Source organism: Antennarius striatus, chromosome 19, assembly GCF_040054535.1.
Source record: "Antennarius striatus isolate MH-2024 chromosome 19, ASM4005453v1, whole genome shotgun sequence".
Lineage (NCBI taxonomy): Eukaryota > Metazoa > Chordata > Actinopteri > Lophiiformes > Antennariidae > Antennarius > Antennarius striatus.
The window spans coordinates 9458765-9473829 of record NC_090794.1 but is presented as its reverse complement, the minus strand read 5'-3'; the positions used below and the strand labels follow the sequence as shown (position 1 = coordinate 9473829).

Here is a 15065-nt window from a genome sequence, read left to right as displayed (position 1 = left end):
AAACAGGCTGAAAAACCTCCTACCAATCAGCTGACGTGAGATATTTTAATCACCAGACTTTTCACCCTCAAAAGATGCTTAGTCCTATCTTTACAAGAACGTAGTGACAACTGTTAGCCTTTGGGAATACACAATCCTGATGTTTTTTATTATTAAATTCCAACTACAAATTATCCTTAACTAAAGGTTGGTATACAAATAGCTCACCTCTACAGTAACTGTTTTGAAAAATATCTTTGCAGCAATAAAATACTTCAGTAATACTGAGTATAATATCAGTTTTTGATTTGAACCAAGGCCACTATGACCTACTCTTTTAATGTTGTTGGAGTTTGCTAGTGATTTGGATTCCTCCCAAATTTTATTGATTTAATTTTGACCCAATCCTGTTATTTTTGGTGCAGTGTTGGCTGCTAATTTTCTCTCTATCAACCAAATCACTGATTTGAAAGCATTTTGAAAACACAAGGATGTTGCCTCACTGTACAAAAGTTTTAAACCTGCCAACTGAATATGAAAAATTTAGAATAAATATGATGTACTGTATGTTTACTTATTTAAATTTTAAAAAGTGTATTTTGTTTGACATGAAAACATTTTAAATGGTCTACATCTTCTTAATTTCCCTTAGGGGATCAAAACAGTATATTAAAATTAAAAAATTAAAAATTAAATCTACAACTCGAAAACATGCCATGTCATGGTATGCAATCTCCTAACAGTTTGTAAATAACAGAAAGAGAACACATTGCCTTCACAATGTGACTTCATCAAGGAACGGACTGTAAAATACAAGTACAGTACAGTATTTGTAGTTGTATATATGAACGTCAACAAACGGGAATCCGTTTAGGCGAACGCGCAACAACGTCCTTGTTCATCGATGATTCTGACATCTACATCTTTCCATCGTACTTCTCTTTTATTGGCTGTGACCATCACCGACGCATAGTCAACCAATCACAGACAATCGAGTTCAAGACAGGCTTTGCCAACAATCTGCAATCGTTTAGTCGTCCTACAGAAGCTAGTTCGACGAAAGCTAACACGTGGGAAGACTGAGTTACTGTTTCGCTTTCATTAAAAGGCGATTAAGTGCCTTTTTAACGGTGCCTTTTCTAACGCGGAGTCCGTGTAATCCTCTGAAGTTGTCATTTAGCTCTCACCAGACAGGTTAGCTGGTTTATCTGTCTTATCATGGCGGACGACAGAGATGATGATTGTGAATACAGAATCAAGGAGGGCGACAACGTTGTGTTGAAACGAGGAGACATCTTCAAAGCAGTGCAAATCAAAACCAAAAAGTGAGTCCCAGCGTGCCTAATAAAACACCCGAACCAGCTAAACATGAACCCGACGGTTTTGAAATGTGTTTACTCGTGATGCTACCTCAGAATCCATTACCGTGGCACTCAGATCCGACTGGCGCTTAAACAGAATAATTTCTTTCTCGTTCACTTACAGGAAGGTGATTTTCGAGAAGCAGTGGTTCTTCCTAGATAATGCGATTGGACATTTGTACAGTACCACATTTGAGATTGCGTCCGGAGGGATCCTGCAGCTACAGAAGCCGAAGGACTCTGACAGTTCGGCTGGTGTGTAACCTGCACTGATAGCATGTGGAACTCATACAGCTGATACATATGCATGTCAACATTTCAAATACTGATTAGAATGTGTTATTTCAACGCCATATCTATTGAACTTCAGTTTTTTTTTCTTCTTACATTTGTTCTTCCCAGATGCAAAGGAGGCTGGTACAGACAACAGAAACATTGTAGATGATGGGAAATCACAGAAACTGACCAGGGATGACATTGAGACACTGAAAGAGCAAGGTCTGAAGGGTCAGGTACATCAGTAAGCTTGTAATTACATAACTGTCCGAAATAGAGAATATGAGAATCATGATTTAAACCCACTTACGTTATCCTGATGCTTTAATGCTCATTAAATCTAATTCACAGCGATCAAAGAGCAAAACTGAGCAAAATTCACAACTTATTGTAATAGATGTGTCCTAAGGAATGGAATGGCCGATTTGCCACAAGAAGTGTCGCCAAGTCACATGGCTGTTGTGCTCATACATTGTTGTTTTTATGTCCTTTCCAGTTGAGATACATGGGGTTACCCTTATGTGTTTGGTAGTATGTAACAGGTTATGGATCAAGGTTCTCACATTTGCCTATAATGGAGCTTATGGTCCATCCAAATCAGCCTTTATTGGTTTTGTTGGACATCTTTTTTTAGTTTTTCTCATCACACAAACCTTATCTTTTATGATCAAATAAAATGTGGAGGTATAACAGAAGACAGACTATTGACAGTATGAGTTTCTGCTTCACAGGAAATCATTCAGCAGCTTATAGATAATAGCTCGACATTCAAAGATAAAACTGGATATGCCCAAGACAAATACATCAAGAAGAAAAAGAAAAAGTAAGTCACTTTCACTTGTCCACCAACAGTCTGTTTTACATTTAAAATAATGGTGTGCTCTCATATTAGTGTCATCAGCTGTTTCACCTCTGTTGCTTTTCCAGATATGAAAATAGTGTAACGATTCTGAAACCATCCTGTCGCATCCTAGCTATGATGTACCACGGCAGGGAACCAGCGAAGATTTGGTGAGTCAGGACAGGGCTTCAAGTTTTGTGTGACACTTGTAGTTTTATGCAACAAAAGAGGTGAATGTATGGTGTTTATGATGTTTTTGTTGTTTTGTTTTTTTGCTGCAGCCATTTGAGGTATGACACACTTGCACAGATGTTGACTCTGGCAAACATCCATGCCGGCAGTAAAATTTTGGTGTTCGAGACTTGCGCTGGCCTGGTGCTTGGAGCCATCATGGAAAGAATGGGGGGTACGTCAATCATGTGTGTTTGACTTCATGATTTTAGGTTTTCTTTACCAGCACTGTATTTTCTTTCTGTTTGTATAATTTCCCTCCCTTTCTTCCTTTTCCAGGTTATGGCTCAGTGATCCAGATGTACCCAGGAGGCGAGCCTTTTCGTGCGGGTGTGGAGAGCTTTGGTTTCCCTTCACACTTTCATGATACACTACATGAATTCCCCATCTGCCATGTCAATTCACTGCTAGCAGGCACTCTGGATACCACTGCAAAAGACTCCAATGCTGGTAGAGATCTCTCTTTTTTTGTTTTGTAAAGCAATCTCTAAAAGATGTTTATTGCCCGTGCAAAAAAGGAAACCTTTCCTTGGCATTTGTTGTTTTAACTTGTTAAAATTCACATTGACATATCTCTGACATAGAGTATCTTCTTCACTATCACAGATTCAGAGCGGTCTAGTGTGGCTGTAGTGGAGAAACAATCCCAGCCTGAGACAGAACAACATTGGTCTCAAGAAGTTCAGGAAGTAGAGATGAGCAGTGATGCTAATGACCAGAAGAAAAAGAAAGAAAAGAGCAAAGAAGTCAAGGTATATCCACTATTTACATCCTTTCATTTGTGTTGTTTTATATTTAGAAGCATGCCTGTGTGGGGGCAGGGACTAATTTTTAGACTCAGATCTTGTAGGTTAGTGGTCTGACTGTTTTTTTTTCCCAGGCTCAGGAAAGGAAGGCAAAGCAGGAGGAGAAACAGAAGAAGCTGGCTGCTGCTGCTGCCCTGCTGGAAGGCAGGAATGCTGATGGGTTGGTGTCAGATTTAACTTCTGCTTTCATATTTCTGTTCCGCAGCACCATGCTGGCCTTCTGTGCACCAGCATCATTTCCTGATTGTGTCATGTGGTAAACAACGATAATTAAAATAGATCTATATGGATGAAAACCGATGTATGACTAAGCTAAGTCTGTCCATTAAAGTTATTAAAAATCCTTTTCTCTGGTGTTAGCACTGAAGGACTTCCTCTACAGCCTTTTTATGATTGATGGATGAAGTGTTGTGAGTTGACACCCAAGCCAGTTGTACAAGTATTGATCTGGTTATCATACTGACTTCCTTGCATCTGCATTCTTTACATTGCAGCAGTTATCTCACCATAAATGCTACCTTAGAGTATAATTTTCCAGAGTGTTCTAAATCAGCCCCTTTACAGACTGTCATCCACCTATAATAAACGGGAAATAAATGTCTTCAATAGGTTCCAGATCCATAAGCCATGTAATCATAACTCACTCACCGCACAGAGAAGATAAATTACGATGCCTCCAACTTACACATTTCTAATAAAAAATTGTGCAGTTCACAGTGTATTTCTTATTGGACAGATTTGCTTGATCATCGTTTTTGTCTCCCACATGCAGGTTGGTTATCGCCAGTCGTTTTCTTCCATGTCCAGTCCTGATGGGTCTGCTCAAATTCCTCTCCCCCTCCAGGCCTTTTGTAGTCTACTGTCAATACAAAGAGGTGAGCTCTTTGCACCTACACAGGGGTCATTGCTAGAGGGAATCTTTGTCTTTGCATCACTGTCACAGCCAAGTTACCATGCCCATCACGTCCCAGTGTTATTACGTCTGTTGTGCTTGTGGTGCAGAAAAGATTTGTGTGTGTGTGTGTGTGTCGACTTCATGATTCTGCAGCCTTTAACCTTAATGCTCAATTTTAATCTCTTTGTCCTCAAACTCTACAGCCTCTTATCGAGTGCTACACAAAGCTCAAGGAACGCGGCGGCACAGTCAGCCTCAGATTGACGGACACTTGGCTAAGACATTACCAGGTAACGGTTAAGTGAAGTGATTAAGTGACTCGCATTGTTAGAATAGATAAAGTTCTCCCAGTCAATATTCTGTAATAATGAAGGTTTGATTTCCTGGTATGTGAAAGTTATTCTCCTATTCTGCCGTTTTATAGTCTTTCAGCCGATTATTTTGGTTTTTACAGTCCATAATTTTCCTGTCTTGAAACGGTCGCTCTTTTCTCTGTTTTTAACCAAAGCAAGGATCATGCTAAAAGTTTTGTTTTAAAATTTTGTTTTTTAGAAAGGATTTTAATAAATATCCTTGTCTCTAGGTGAAATCAATAATTATGTTATTGATAATGTATTCAAATGACTGTTTAAGGGGCTTTCTTCTAGATACTCAAAGCGCTTTACAGTGGTTCCACAGGTTTCCTACATTTGGGAGCATCAACTCTTCACAATTTGACACTTGTCACTGCTTCTGATCCACTATTAGTGGACTATGCCCTGTGCTTTTGAAAAGATTTTGCCCTCAGCTGGTATACTGCACAGCAAATAAATCTTAGCTGACATTTTTTAAAATGCTCAAACAGACCTTCCCTTCGACACCAGTAGTTATTTCCCATAGCACTCTGACAAGAACTGATGCCTCCTAACTGTTCCCGTGCTGTGTGTCCAGGTGCTGCCTAACAGGACCCATCCTGTGCTGCTGATGAGTGGAGGTGGGGGCTACCTTCTCTCAGGAACAACAGTCACCATGGACCATTCCAGACCACAAGGCTCTCGGCTAAATGAAGAACCAGCACCAAAGAGACTGAAACTGACAGACACAGAGGGATAAACAAATACAGGAGCATCAAATCTGTTGAGGGCACATTACCAAAGACTTGAAAGGATTTTCGTCTAGTGCTGACTTCTGTTTCTGCAGACCTGGTTTGACACATCTTGAATAAAGGAGACAGGGTGTCTGGTTTGTGCTCTCTCCCGTCTTGTATTTTCAGATCAGTGTAGATAAAGGCTGATGACACAACTGTAAGCCTTCTAGTCTGAATGAGCTCAGTGTATGTGTTGCATAAGAAAATGAAATTATCTATTGACTTGAGAAAAAGGATTTATTTGCACCTAGTGACTCATTAGATCTTTTTTTAGAACTTTTCTTCCCCTTAAATTTAGTTTTACTTGCAGAAAGTGTATCTTGTTTATAATCCAGTTGCTAATGCAGCCTCACTGTGAGTTACATACCTGTATTTGCACAGAATTAAAAAGCTGTACTGAAGACACCGATGTGTAAATCCTTGTTTTTCATCAAGAAATCGTTTGAGAGACATTTATTTGGTCCCAGAATAACTCCTTTTATTGAGTGCAGACTGAACAAACTCTTAAGAAACATACAGTACTTAATATGAATATTTCTGAGATATATGAGCAATAAAGGCTTATTTTTATAGTTTCTCACTTAATATGTATGAACATTTAAACCATTCCCATGCTGATTAATTTGAAAACATCAAAATGTCACAAATACCATGATGAACAAGAGACTAAGATGTTTTTGGCAAGGCTCCAGAATAGTTGTTTTTTTTAGTTTTCAACACTAAGCACATTAAATTTGCAGACACAAAGCAGAGACAGCAGCTTCTTTCTCAACATGAAATTAAAGGTTTATAGCAAAGGTTTACGCATTGTTGTCATGCATTGTGGCAGCGATTTTCTGCAATTCCATGTCCATCGCTGCTAGGTTGTCCAATTCTTTCTCCTGAAAATGGAACGTGTTCATGTTAAATACAAATATCAACAGTTTGTCATGACATTTTCTAATTCCTGTCCTAGAATTGGTACTGGTACAGTATACCAGATTTTTTTTTTACCCTCCTTGAAAAATTACTTCCCTGATTGGCTTTACAACTACAGAGTATGTCTCTTTGGTTTGTTGTTCTGTTTTCTATGGGTACACCATGGATGATTGCACTGAGAGGTTATAATTATCACATACTTTGTACGATTATAGCAGCAATAATTAAAAAAAAAGGTGTGGTAAACAAAAAAAGGGAAGAAAATTCCAAACAGAAATGTGAAGCACTGATTAGAGAATGTATTCTGTTTCACCCTGAGATGAAGAACAAGTCACCGCCAATGACTGTCCTACTTGTCTGTATGTATTTGGGACAGGCTTTTGAGGGGCAGTTCTTAATGCACAGATGCATGTCTGCTGATGCTCTGTGGTTCCGACATCTCCATGTAAACTAGATATTCCCATAATGAGCGTGGCTGATTCCCCCCCCAGTAACACGCTGTGGAGGGGGGTACATGATGTGCTTTGTGTTTTGACTAGCTCAGTTTAGGATTGGGGGAGCATTTATTTTTGAGAAGTCAGCAGGATAAACATGAGGCTTACAGATGTATGTATTCAAAACCATCTTTCAGGGTAGGTTCTTTTATTCTTCCGTTTTTAGGATTTGTATTTAAAACCTGCCTCTATCCTGTCTGCTATGTGTTATTTTTTGTTACAATTAATAGTATGTGGTATTTTAGATGTTGCCCAGTATATACTGAAGATTATATATTGTAAAACTTTCAGTGTGATGCTCTGAGGGTTTGACCGCACATGCACACACAAATAAACCATAAAGGATGATTTATTTATTTTTTACAGTAAGTAAAAGAAGTTTTTACCTCCTGTGCATTTAGTACTTTCTGGTGTGCACTTCTCTTTGCCTCCTCTTGATCGGGGTGGTTGACCAACTGGTTCATCTTATTGCTCAGCAGCTTGGCCAGTTCATCCATCTGGACGCATTTAAGTCAAAACCAGATTACAAAGACAAACAATGAAGCAGTCAGTGATAATGAGATTAAAATGCATGAATATAAAATAAATGAAATACATGACATGAAGTGAAATAACGTTTAGATTGATGCCCTTTCTGTAACACAAAGCAACAAACCAGTTTGCAACTATATTTTTTAAATGATGCTTATTATGCATAATGCTACCTTGTTTGAGCTTCCTGTGGACTCGTCCGGATCCCTTTTAAACCAAGCAGGATGATAGTAGCTTCTGAAAACCCAGGGATTACGTTTCTCTGCCAGGTACCTGAATAACAATCCCATAACAGTAACAATGCTTAGAGCGGTTGCTCATTTCTTTTGCAGAAATCTGTTTCCATCCCCATGTTTTTTGTGTGTGCTTCAGGCTGCAGAATGCAAGCAAACATCTGAAGAGTTGTTAAACACGATCAAAGATTAAAATACCTCAGAGCTTCAGCCCTGCTGGGTGCAGCCTCTTGGTCTTCCTCTGAATCCCCCTCCTCTTCTTCAGATGAGCCTCCACCACGCTTGTGAAACCTTGTCTTGTAGCGGTATCTACGTGTTGGTTTCCATGAGCGCTTTTCTACATCTTCCTCTTCGTTTCCATTTCTTTTGTCCAAGCCCCAGGACTCCTGACTGCGTTCTTCATCAGCCTCTTCTCTCTTCTCATCTGCAAGCTCTTCATCACGTTTGTGTTTCCTCTGGTGGTACCTGCCAGGCCTCCATGCTCTCTTGTCTGTTCCTGTGTCGAAGTCCCAATATTCCTGGCTGCGATCTTCATCAGGGTCATCCCTGAGATCCTCTGAGAACTCTTCATCGCGCTTGTGTTTCTTCTGATGATACCTGCCGGGCCGCCATTCTCTCTTGTCTCTTCCAGTATCGAAATCCCAATATTCCTGGCTGCGCTCTTCATCAGGCTCTTCCCTCGGATCTTCTGAGAGCTCTTCATCGCGTTTGTGCCTCCTCTGGTGATATCTTCCAGACCTCCATTCCCTCTTGTCTCTTCCTGTATTGAAATCCCAATATTCCTGGCTGCGCTCTTCATCAGGCTCGTCCCTGGGATCCTCTGAGATTTCTTCATCGCGCTTGTGTCTCCTTTGGTGATATCTTCCAGATCTCCATTCTCTCTTGTCTCTGCCGGTATCGAAGTCCCAATATTCTTGGCTGCGCTCTTCATCAGGTTCCTCCCTGAGATCCTCTGAGAGCTCTTCATCACGTTTGTGTCTCCTCTGGTGATATCTGCCAGACCTCCAGTCCCTCTTGTCTCTTCCTGTATCAAAGTCCCAATACTCTTGACTGCGCTCACCATCTTCTTCCTCACCACGTTTGTGGAATTTTTTCTTGTGTAGATAGGCGTGCCATGGCTGCCACAGGCGTTTGGATCTGTCTTCCTCATCCTCGCTTCTATGCCTTTTGTCTACATCCCAGTATTCCTGGCTACGTTCTTCCTCTGGTTCCTCCCTCTCTCTTCCTAAAGGTTCCTCATCTCGTTTGTGTTTTTTTTGGTGGTATCTTCCAGGTCTCCAGTTCCTCTTCTCTCTGTCTTCTCCCTCCTCCTCTGATCTCTTGTCTTCTAACCCCCAACTCTCCTGACTGCGCTCATCTTCCTCTTCCCCTCGTTTGTGTGTCCGTTGTTGGTATTTAGGTCTAAAGCTTCTCCTCTTTTCTCGCTCTTCTTCCTCTCCCTCCTCATTTCTCTTCTCCTTTTCGTCACCCACACTCCAGGATTCTTGGCTGCGCTCGTCTTCTGGGATTTCTCTCTTCTCCTCCACAGATTTTAGGAGAGCTTCGATGTCTTTCATGTTTACTCCCTTTGCTTCGGGGTCATCAGGATGACCTTTGACCGCATCTTCATGAGCTGTCATCACCTCAGCATTCTTCTTGTCCAGTGGGGCATGTTTAACTCCTATTACAGAATGAAAGAAAATCAACAGGTTTATAGATCCACAGTTATGAAAGATTTCTTATTTGACATTAGCATTTCAGTGAAACCCCACCATGTATTAGATTTTTCAAAATAATTAAAAGTGGTTGTATTCCAATGTATTGAAAGATACGGATCTCATTATTTTTAGTTTTTCATCTGAAAAAAAGTGCCCTGAATACTATACACAGCCTTAGTGGCTCTATTTATATCACCAGCCAGTTGCCAAGATATTCTGATCCGACAGTTAAGTAGTGCCGCATCTACAGCATTCACTGCTTACTATGTTCACACACACACACACACACACACACACACACACACACACACACACACACACACACACACACACACACACACACACACACACACACACACACACACACACACACACACACACACACACACACAAACACATCGAAAACCTGTTTGTGCTTCTGACCTGCTTGCAGGATATCTTTGCATTCCTGATCCAGTTGGGAGTCTGGTTTGGAGAGAGCTTTTGACAGGACCTCAACCAAGCATCGTGTTACCTACAATTAAAGAAGAAAAAAAAAAGTATGTAAGTTCCAGCTAAGGTTTTAACCTCAAAGGTAAAACTGAATAATAAAAACATACCACATCTTCTTTCTGCCTTTGTTTTCCTACCGGAAGCGCTAGATTTTCTGCATTTGAAAAAAGGAACATGTTAAAAAGAGTCAAACATAACACAGTACGATTCAATATCTCTGTCCATGGTTCTGAAATAGGCAGACTTCCTTGCAGTGCTCTGCAGGAGCAACAACTCAACACTCTTTCACTTACCTGTCAACAAAGCCGCAACCACAAGGACAAAAACAAGCCTCATATTGGTGAACTGGAGGTATATCCAAGTGAAAGATGCTTCTTCTTTCCTCTCTGCAGCAGCAGGAGAGAGCTGCGCTGACTGGGCGCCTGCTGCTCTGAAGGAAGGAGCAGAGGACTGCCTCAAATAAAGAGAGGAGTGGGCTGCAGAAGCGTGGGAGGAGGGCTTTAGGCTCTGTTAATGTCATGACTCATTAGACCTGCACTGAGAACGATGTGTGAAATCTGAAGCATACACAAAGTTGACATTTTGTGCAAAGTGAATTACTGATCCCGTTAGTGTCAGGGGCTATTCGGGTTGATTATTCAAATGGATTGACGTGATGGTTGAATTAGAGAACTTGCACATTTCTGCTTAATACCATTAAATGTCTGAGGAAAGCAGGTATTGAACACTTGTGTGCTCCTATGAAATTTATTGCCCTCTAATGTTGTTTTCAAGTTCTTTTCCTATTCCAAAGAGACGTAGATTTTATGCAGCCTGTGTATGTGCTCATATTCATGTTAAGTTCTCCTGGTCCTTTATCAGATTACAATGAATATTGTTCCCTGTGATTAAAGATGTCTTTGCTCCAGAGGACTGCCCCAGTCTCTGACTGAAATTATGTAATACTTCTTCATTCTCCGCTGTTAATGTGTTGAATTGTTTATGTAATTTTGGGACAAAGAGCAAATACACAAACTTCTTGTCAAGTCAAACTTAAGCATCTTCAGGCATTAATTTACCCTTCAGCATTTTCTCTTCACTTTCTTTTGGGAAATAGAAGAAAACTAGTTAATGGGACGTTGGATCGACAGTCGTGGATCAACACTGCAGAACAACTGGGTTGCATAATAAGTATATCTTTCCCCATTTGGTTTATTGTTGAAACGATATTGTTGCAGATAATCAAAGTACTACTATACTACTGGCAATACCTCAAATACACTTGAAAAGAAACATGACAAATGCAAATAAATATGCAATTAGAGATTGATTTCCAACATCTTTTAATTTCCAGCTCTCCATGAAACTAGACAATGCATGGACAGTATCTTAATGTGTTACTGCAGCTGTCATCATCACAAACCGTGGATTATGATGACCTGACATTTTGCAGCGAGGGGGCATAAAGTTTGTGGGCTAAGCTCAGCACGGCTGAGAACATTCAAACTGACAATGGCTTGCATCTTTTGTTTCGGCTATTTTCTTTTCTTTTTTTTTTGCCATCATGTATGGCAATTAGTTTTTCCTCGACCCGTGTATTATTTCAGTCATGCAAAAAAGAAGCAAGTAAATCAAGACATGTCCTTTTTGAGACTTAACCTATCATAAATGGAAAATACCTCCCATCTATGGGCTTGTGTGCTTGCTTACAATATGTACGATGATTAAAAAAAAATCTTTACATGTGATGTTTACATGACAAGCACTGACCTTTATATGTGGGAAAGCACTTTCAAGTTTAATCACATCTTGGAAACCATAAGCCCAGAAAGCAAAACGCCTGCAAGCAAAATGATAATATCATGCTTCATAAATCTTCTCTGAGGCCATGTGCTTCTCATGCCTACACGAACCGACATCTGTCTTAGTTACTGCAGACAGGCTCCATTTTGAAAGTAATGAAGTAATTACTGAATATGAAAGAGTATATATAAAACTGTGTGTTGTAGACACAAGCAATATGTGGCGGTCAAAGCAGATCATGAACCCATTCTTTAGCGTGAATGACATATTTTCAATCTCACGTTGTTGTTTTTTTGTGTACACTGAGCAGCAGCAGTGCTCTACAATTTCCTCCACTGTCCCTGGGGAGGAAGTCGTGTCTGTGACTCCACTAGGAGTCAAAGGGACATCCATCCACAAAAGCATCGAAGCACTAAATTGTACAAGTCCCATGCTCTGTATAATCTGTGTGTCTATGAATGCCTGTGCACTCATGTATGACACTATGTGTAGGAGTTTTCATGGTCTTGACACCATTGCTTCAGGGCTGATGAATATTTTAGTGGGCCATGAAGAACTTGCAGGCAGCACGATGCAATAAGACAGATTCTGTGAGCTTGACTCAGATCGGCCCCTGTGTGCAGCAGCACTTTCATCATGACCACTAATATGTGGCTCACGATGAACACAATGCAGAGCGCCACATGAAAGCCTCGGCTGAGGTTTTGATCACCGAAGGGACGAGGGCTGTTGTTGGTTCCCGACTACTGAGGGGTTTTGATCATCTTCCAAAAACAATAAAGGAGTCTGTTTATGATTGCCTGTGATCAAATGCTCTTACTTTTACTAATTTGTGTGTGCATAATGCATCATTGTTGTCTGGCATTTCAATGAGAAGTAGACAGTTTTATTTTTCCATGGGAGGAACTGGTTGTTTTTGTTCTTTTAATAGATTCTGTTGTAAAATCTAAAGCAAGGATCGGCAAAATATCCATCCCTCAATTGAAATATGATATGATCAACACAGAATAGTACCATATAATTCCAAGGCATATACCATAAAACAATTTCCATAAAGTACAAACTGTAATAGCTTAAACCACATTTTCTCAACAAATCTTCCTAGGATTCAGGAAAGTGTTCTTGAGAGGCTCATTTGTTCATGCATTCCACAAACAGGGTTATAGAAGGCTTGAACTCCTTATGATAAACTGTAATGCTATTAGTCGCCCTACTGTGGCAGTATTGCACTTTTTCAATATAACAGTCTATAGGACCCAAATGGATTTCAAAACCTTGATGGAAGGCCTATTAAAACGATTCAGTTCATAATTCTTGTGTAATTACCACAGAAGCAGGCAGTGAAGCGTTTCCTTCATACGTGTTCGCTCACATTTTCCTTTTCTTTTAGTCTGGGGCTGTGAGATATCTGCTGCTCAGCTGGTCACATCGATGAAATAGCGCAGTGACTCACTTTACCTTGCTGATGTACTTACATGTGATGTGTCACAGGGACTGTGGTTTGCTACACACGCTTGCTGTCTGCTTTGCGCACACCACTGTCTTCTCTATGCATGCAGGTCTTGTTTGGCAATGCTAATGGGTTCATTTGTTCTTACACCAAACAGTTCTGTGGAAATCTTGCACATGCCAAGTTAATTTGAGCAATTTTTAGCATTTTATTCATAAAGCGTCTTTGCTTCTTGTTATTTTGGATTTTATTTTCATATGTAGGATTCTTTTTACACAGGTTAATATTCAGTTGTGTCTCGTTTTTAATTAGTGTTGTGCTACCTGCTGAGATATTTGTAGCAAACCTGCCGCTGTTTGGCTTATTAAACTTTATTTAACTTACACTTCCACTGTTCATTTTCACAATTTCACATTACAATTTTGTTTGTTTGAGTTTTGTTTGCGTTGAGTTTGTAAATTAAGCTGTCAACACTGCTATTCTTTGAACATTATATTTCTTGACTTTCTGTAAAATATTATCAAATTCAAATTCATATTATCAAATTCAAATTTTAGAAGTTTGAGTTTCAACGGTTTACTTACCTTTCTAAACACACTGCTGTTATGATGAACATAACTGTATATGCTTTGGCTTGTAACTGCAATGTGAGTAAAACTTTCTTGTGGGAATGGAGCAGCTACACTGAGGGCTGAGTTAGGAGGGCAAATGATCATGTGACTGTTTCTGTTCAAGTTGGAAAATACTTTTTAGTGCTTTGTTAATGATTTAAGTGTAGTATGTGATTTCCTAGGCTTGTGTGGATGGAAAAGTGTTAAATTTAAGTATTCATGGAGCCACCCTAAGACTGTCTAATGTCTAAAGTCTCAAGCACACCTAAATGAATTTTTGAGGTGATTAAAAAGAAAGTAATGTAGCTACTCATTACTTTTAGAAGGAGTGTATTTTGTTTTATTTCTGCAATACAAGACAGAGAATAGTCTCTGGAAGATGAGAGAGAGGTCAGTGAAGCCAGAGCAGTGGGATCTAAAGGTCATTGGGAATAGGTGCAGTTTTTCCTTCTGGATTAGTCACGGGTGAAGGCACCTATTTTAGTTTACAGAAGACACAGGTCCTAACCTGTTAGTTATCTCAGTATCTACAAAGTTTGTTTTTCACAAAAAAGGGGGTTTCACCCAAAATGTTTATTGATAGCTAGCTGTTTGATCCTTATACTCTTCATTGATTCATTCCTTATTTGGGTTGTTAGATTTCCAACACTATTTTTTGTCAAAGACATCTCGACTGACTGTCTGGATTGACTGTCTGTGATCATTGGTGGAACAGTGTTTATGAACCTCATGTAGACTTCGGAGACAGGAGGCCAAATCACCTGGTTCATCACCTCAAAACTCAAAATTTACTCAGTGACTTTATAAAAGATACACTAATCACTCAAGTTATTTTTCACCAGGAAATAAGATGTTACACAGAAATAAACCTTTAATATACAGATACTTGCATAAGACTTTCCAAACTAGCCACTATTTGCTTTCTCACTTTCTTGATGCATTTTATTAGCTATTAGTAATCCATAAAATGTCAAAAACCTGTCAATCAAATAAAGAGATACAACAGTTAATTTTTAATTAGACAAACACTAGTCTGTCAATTGGGGAAATCACAGGAATTGAAATTATCACATCAAGCAGAGTTACCAACAGACAACAGTCATAACCCGCCCAGACGAAAGGGAAAAAATGGTAGCATATATGGTAGTATAGCATCAATCCATATAATAATAATGTGACACAACCTTTTTTCGTCAACGATTATAATTTATATTTCATCACCCCATACAGAGAAGATATAGCCTGTGATACAACTGACGATGTTTAGAAACCTGTTGTACCAAACCTCTGCAGCACATGAAAATTTAATGTAGCAGTATTGCTGCATGTGTTTTACTCTGCT

General features: G+C 39.6%; 2 protein-coding genes across 2 annotated transcripts; one reads left to right on the top strand and one right to left on the bottom strand.

The window, feature by feature from the left end:
- Nucleotides 1-1026: 1026 nt before the first annotated feature.
- On the top strand, nt 1027-5916 carry trmt6 (tRNA methyltransferase 6 non-catalytic subunit). Its single transcript, XM_068342269.1, has 12 exons — nt 1027-1304; nt 1465-1595; nt 1743-1852; nt 2348-2439; nt 2544-2627; nt 2739-2863; nt 2968-3138; nt 3295-3440; nt 3569-3654; nt 4267-4369; nt 4593-4679; nt 5320-5916. Exons 1-12 carry the CDS (start codon nt 1198-1200, stop codon nt 5479-5481), a joined length of 1404 nt encoding a protein of 467 aa, XP_068198370.1. The 5' UTR covers nt 1027-1197; the 3' UTR covers nt 5482-5916.
- An 80-nt stretch (nt 5917-5996) lies between these two features.
- chgb (chromogranin B) lies at nt 5997-10305 on the bottom strand. Its single transcript, XM_068342268.1, has 7 exons — nt 10174-10305; nt 9988-10034; nt 9812-9902; nt 7890-9351; nt 7632-7731; nt 7314-7424; nt 5997-6396 (listed from the first exon to the last, which is right to left on the bottom strand). Exons 1-7 carry the CDS (start codon nt 10214-10216, stop codon nt 6316-6318), a joined length of 1935 nt encoding a protein of 644 aa, XP_068198369.1. The 5' UTR covers nt 10217-10305; the 3' UTR covers nt 5997-6315.
- Nucleotides 10306-15065: the final 4760 nt, after the last annotated feature.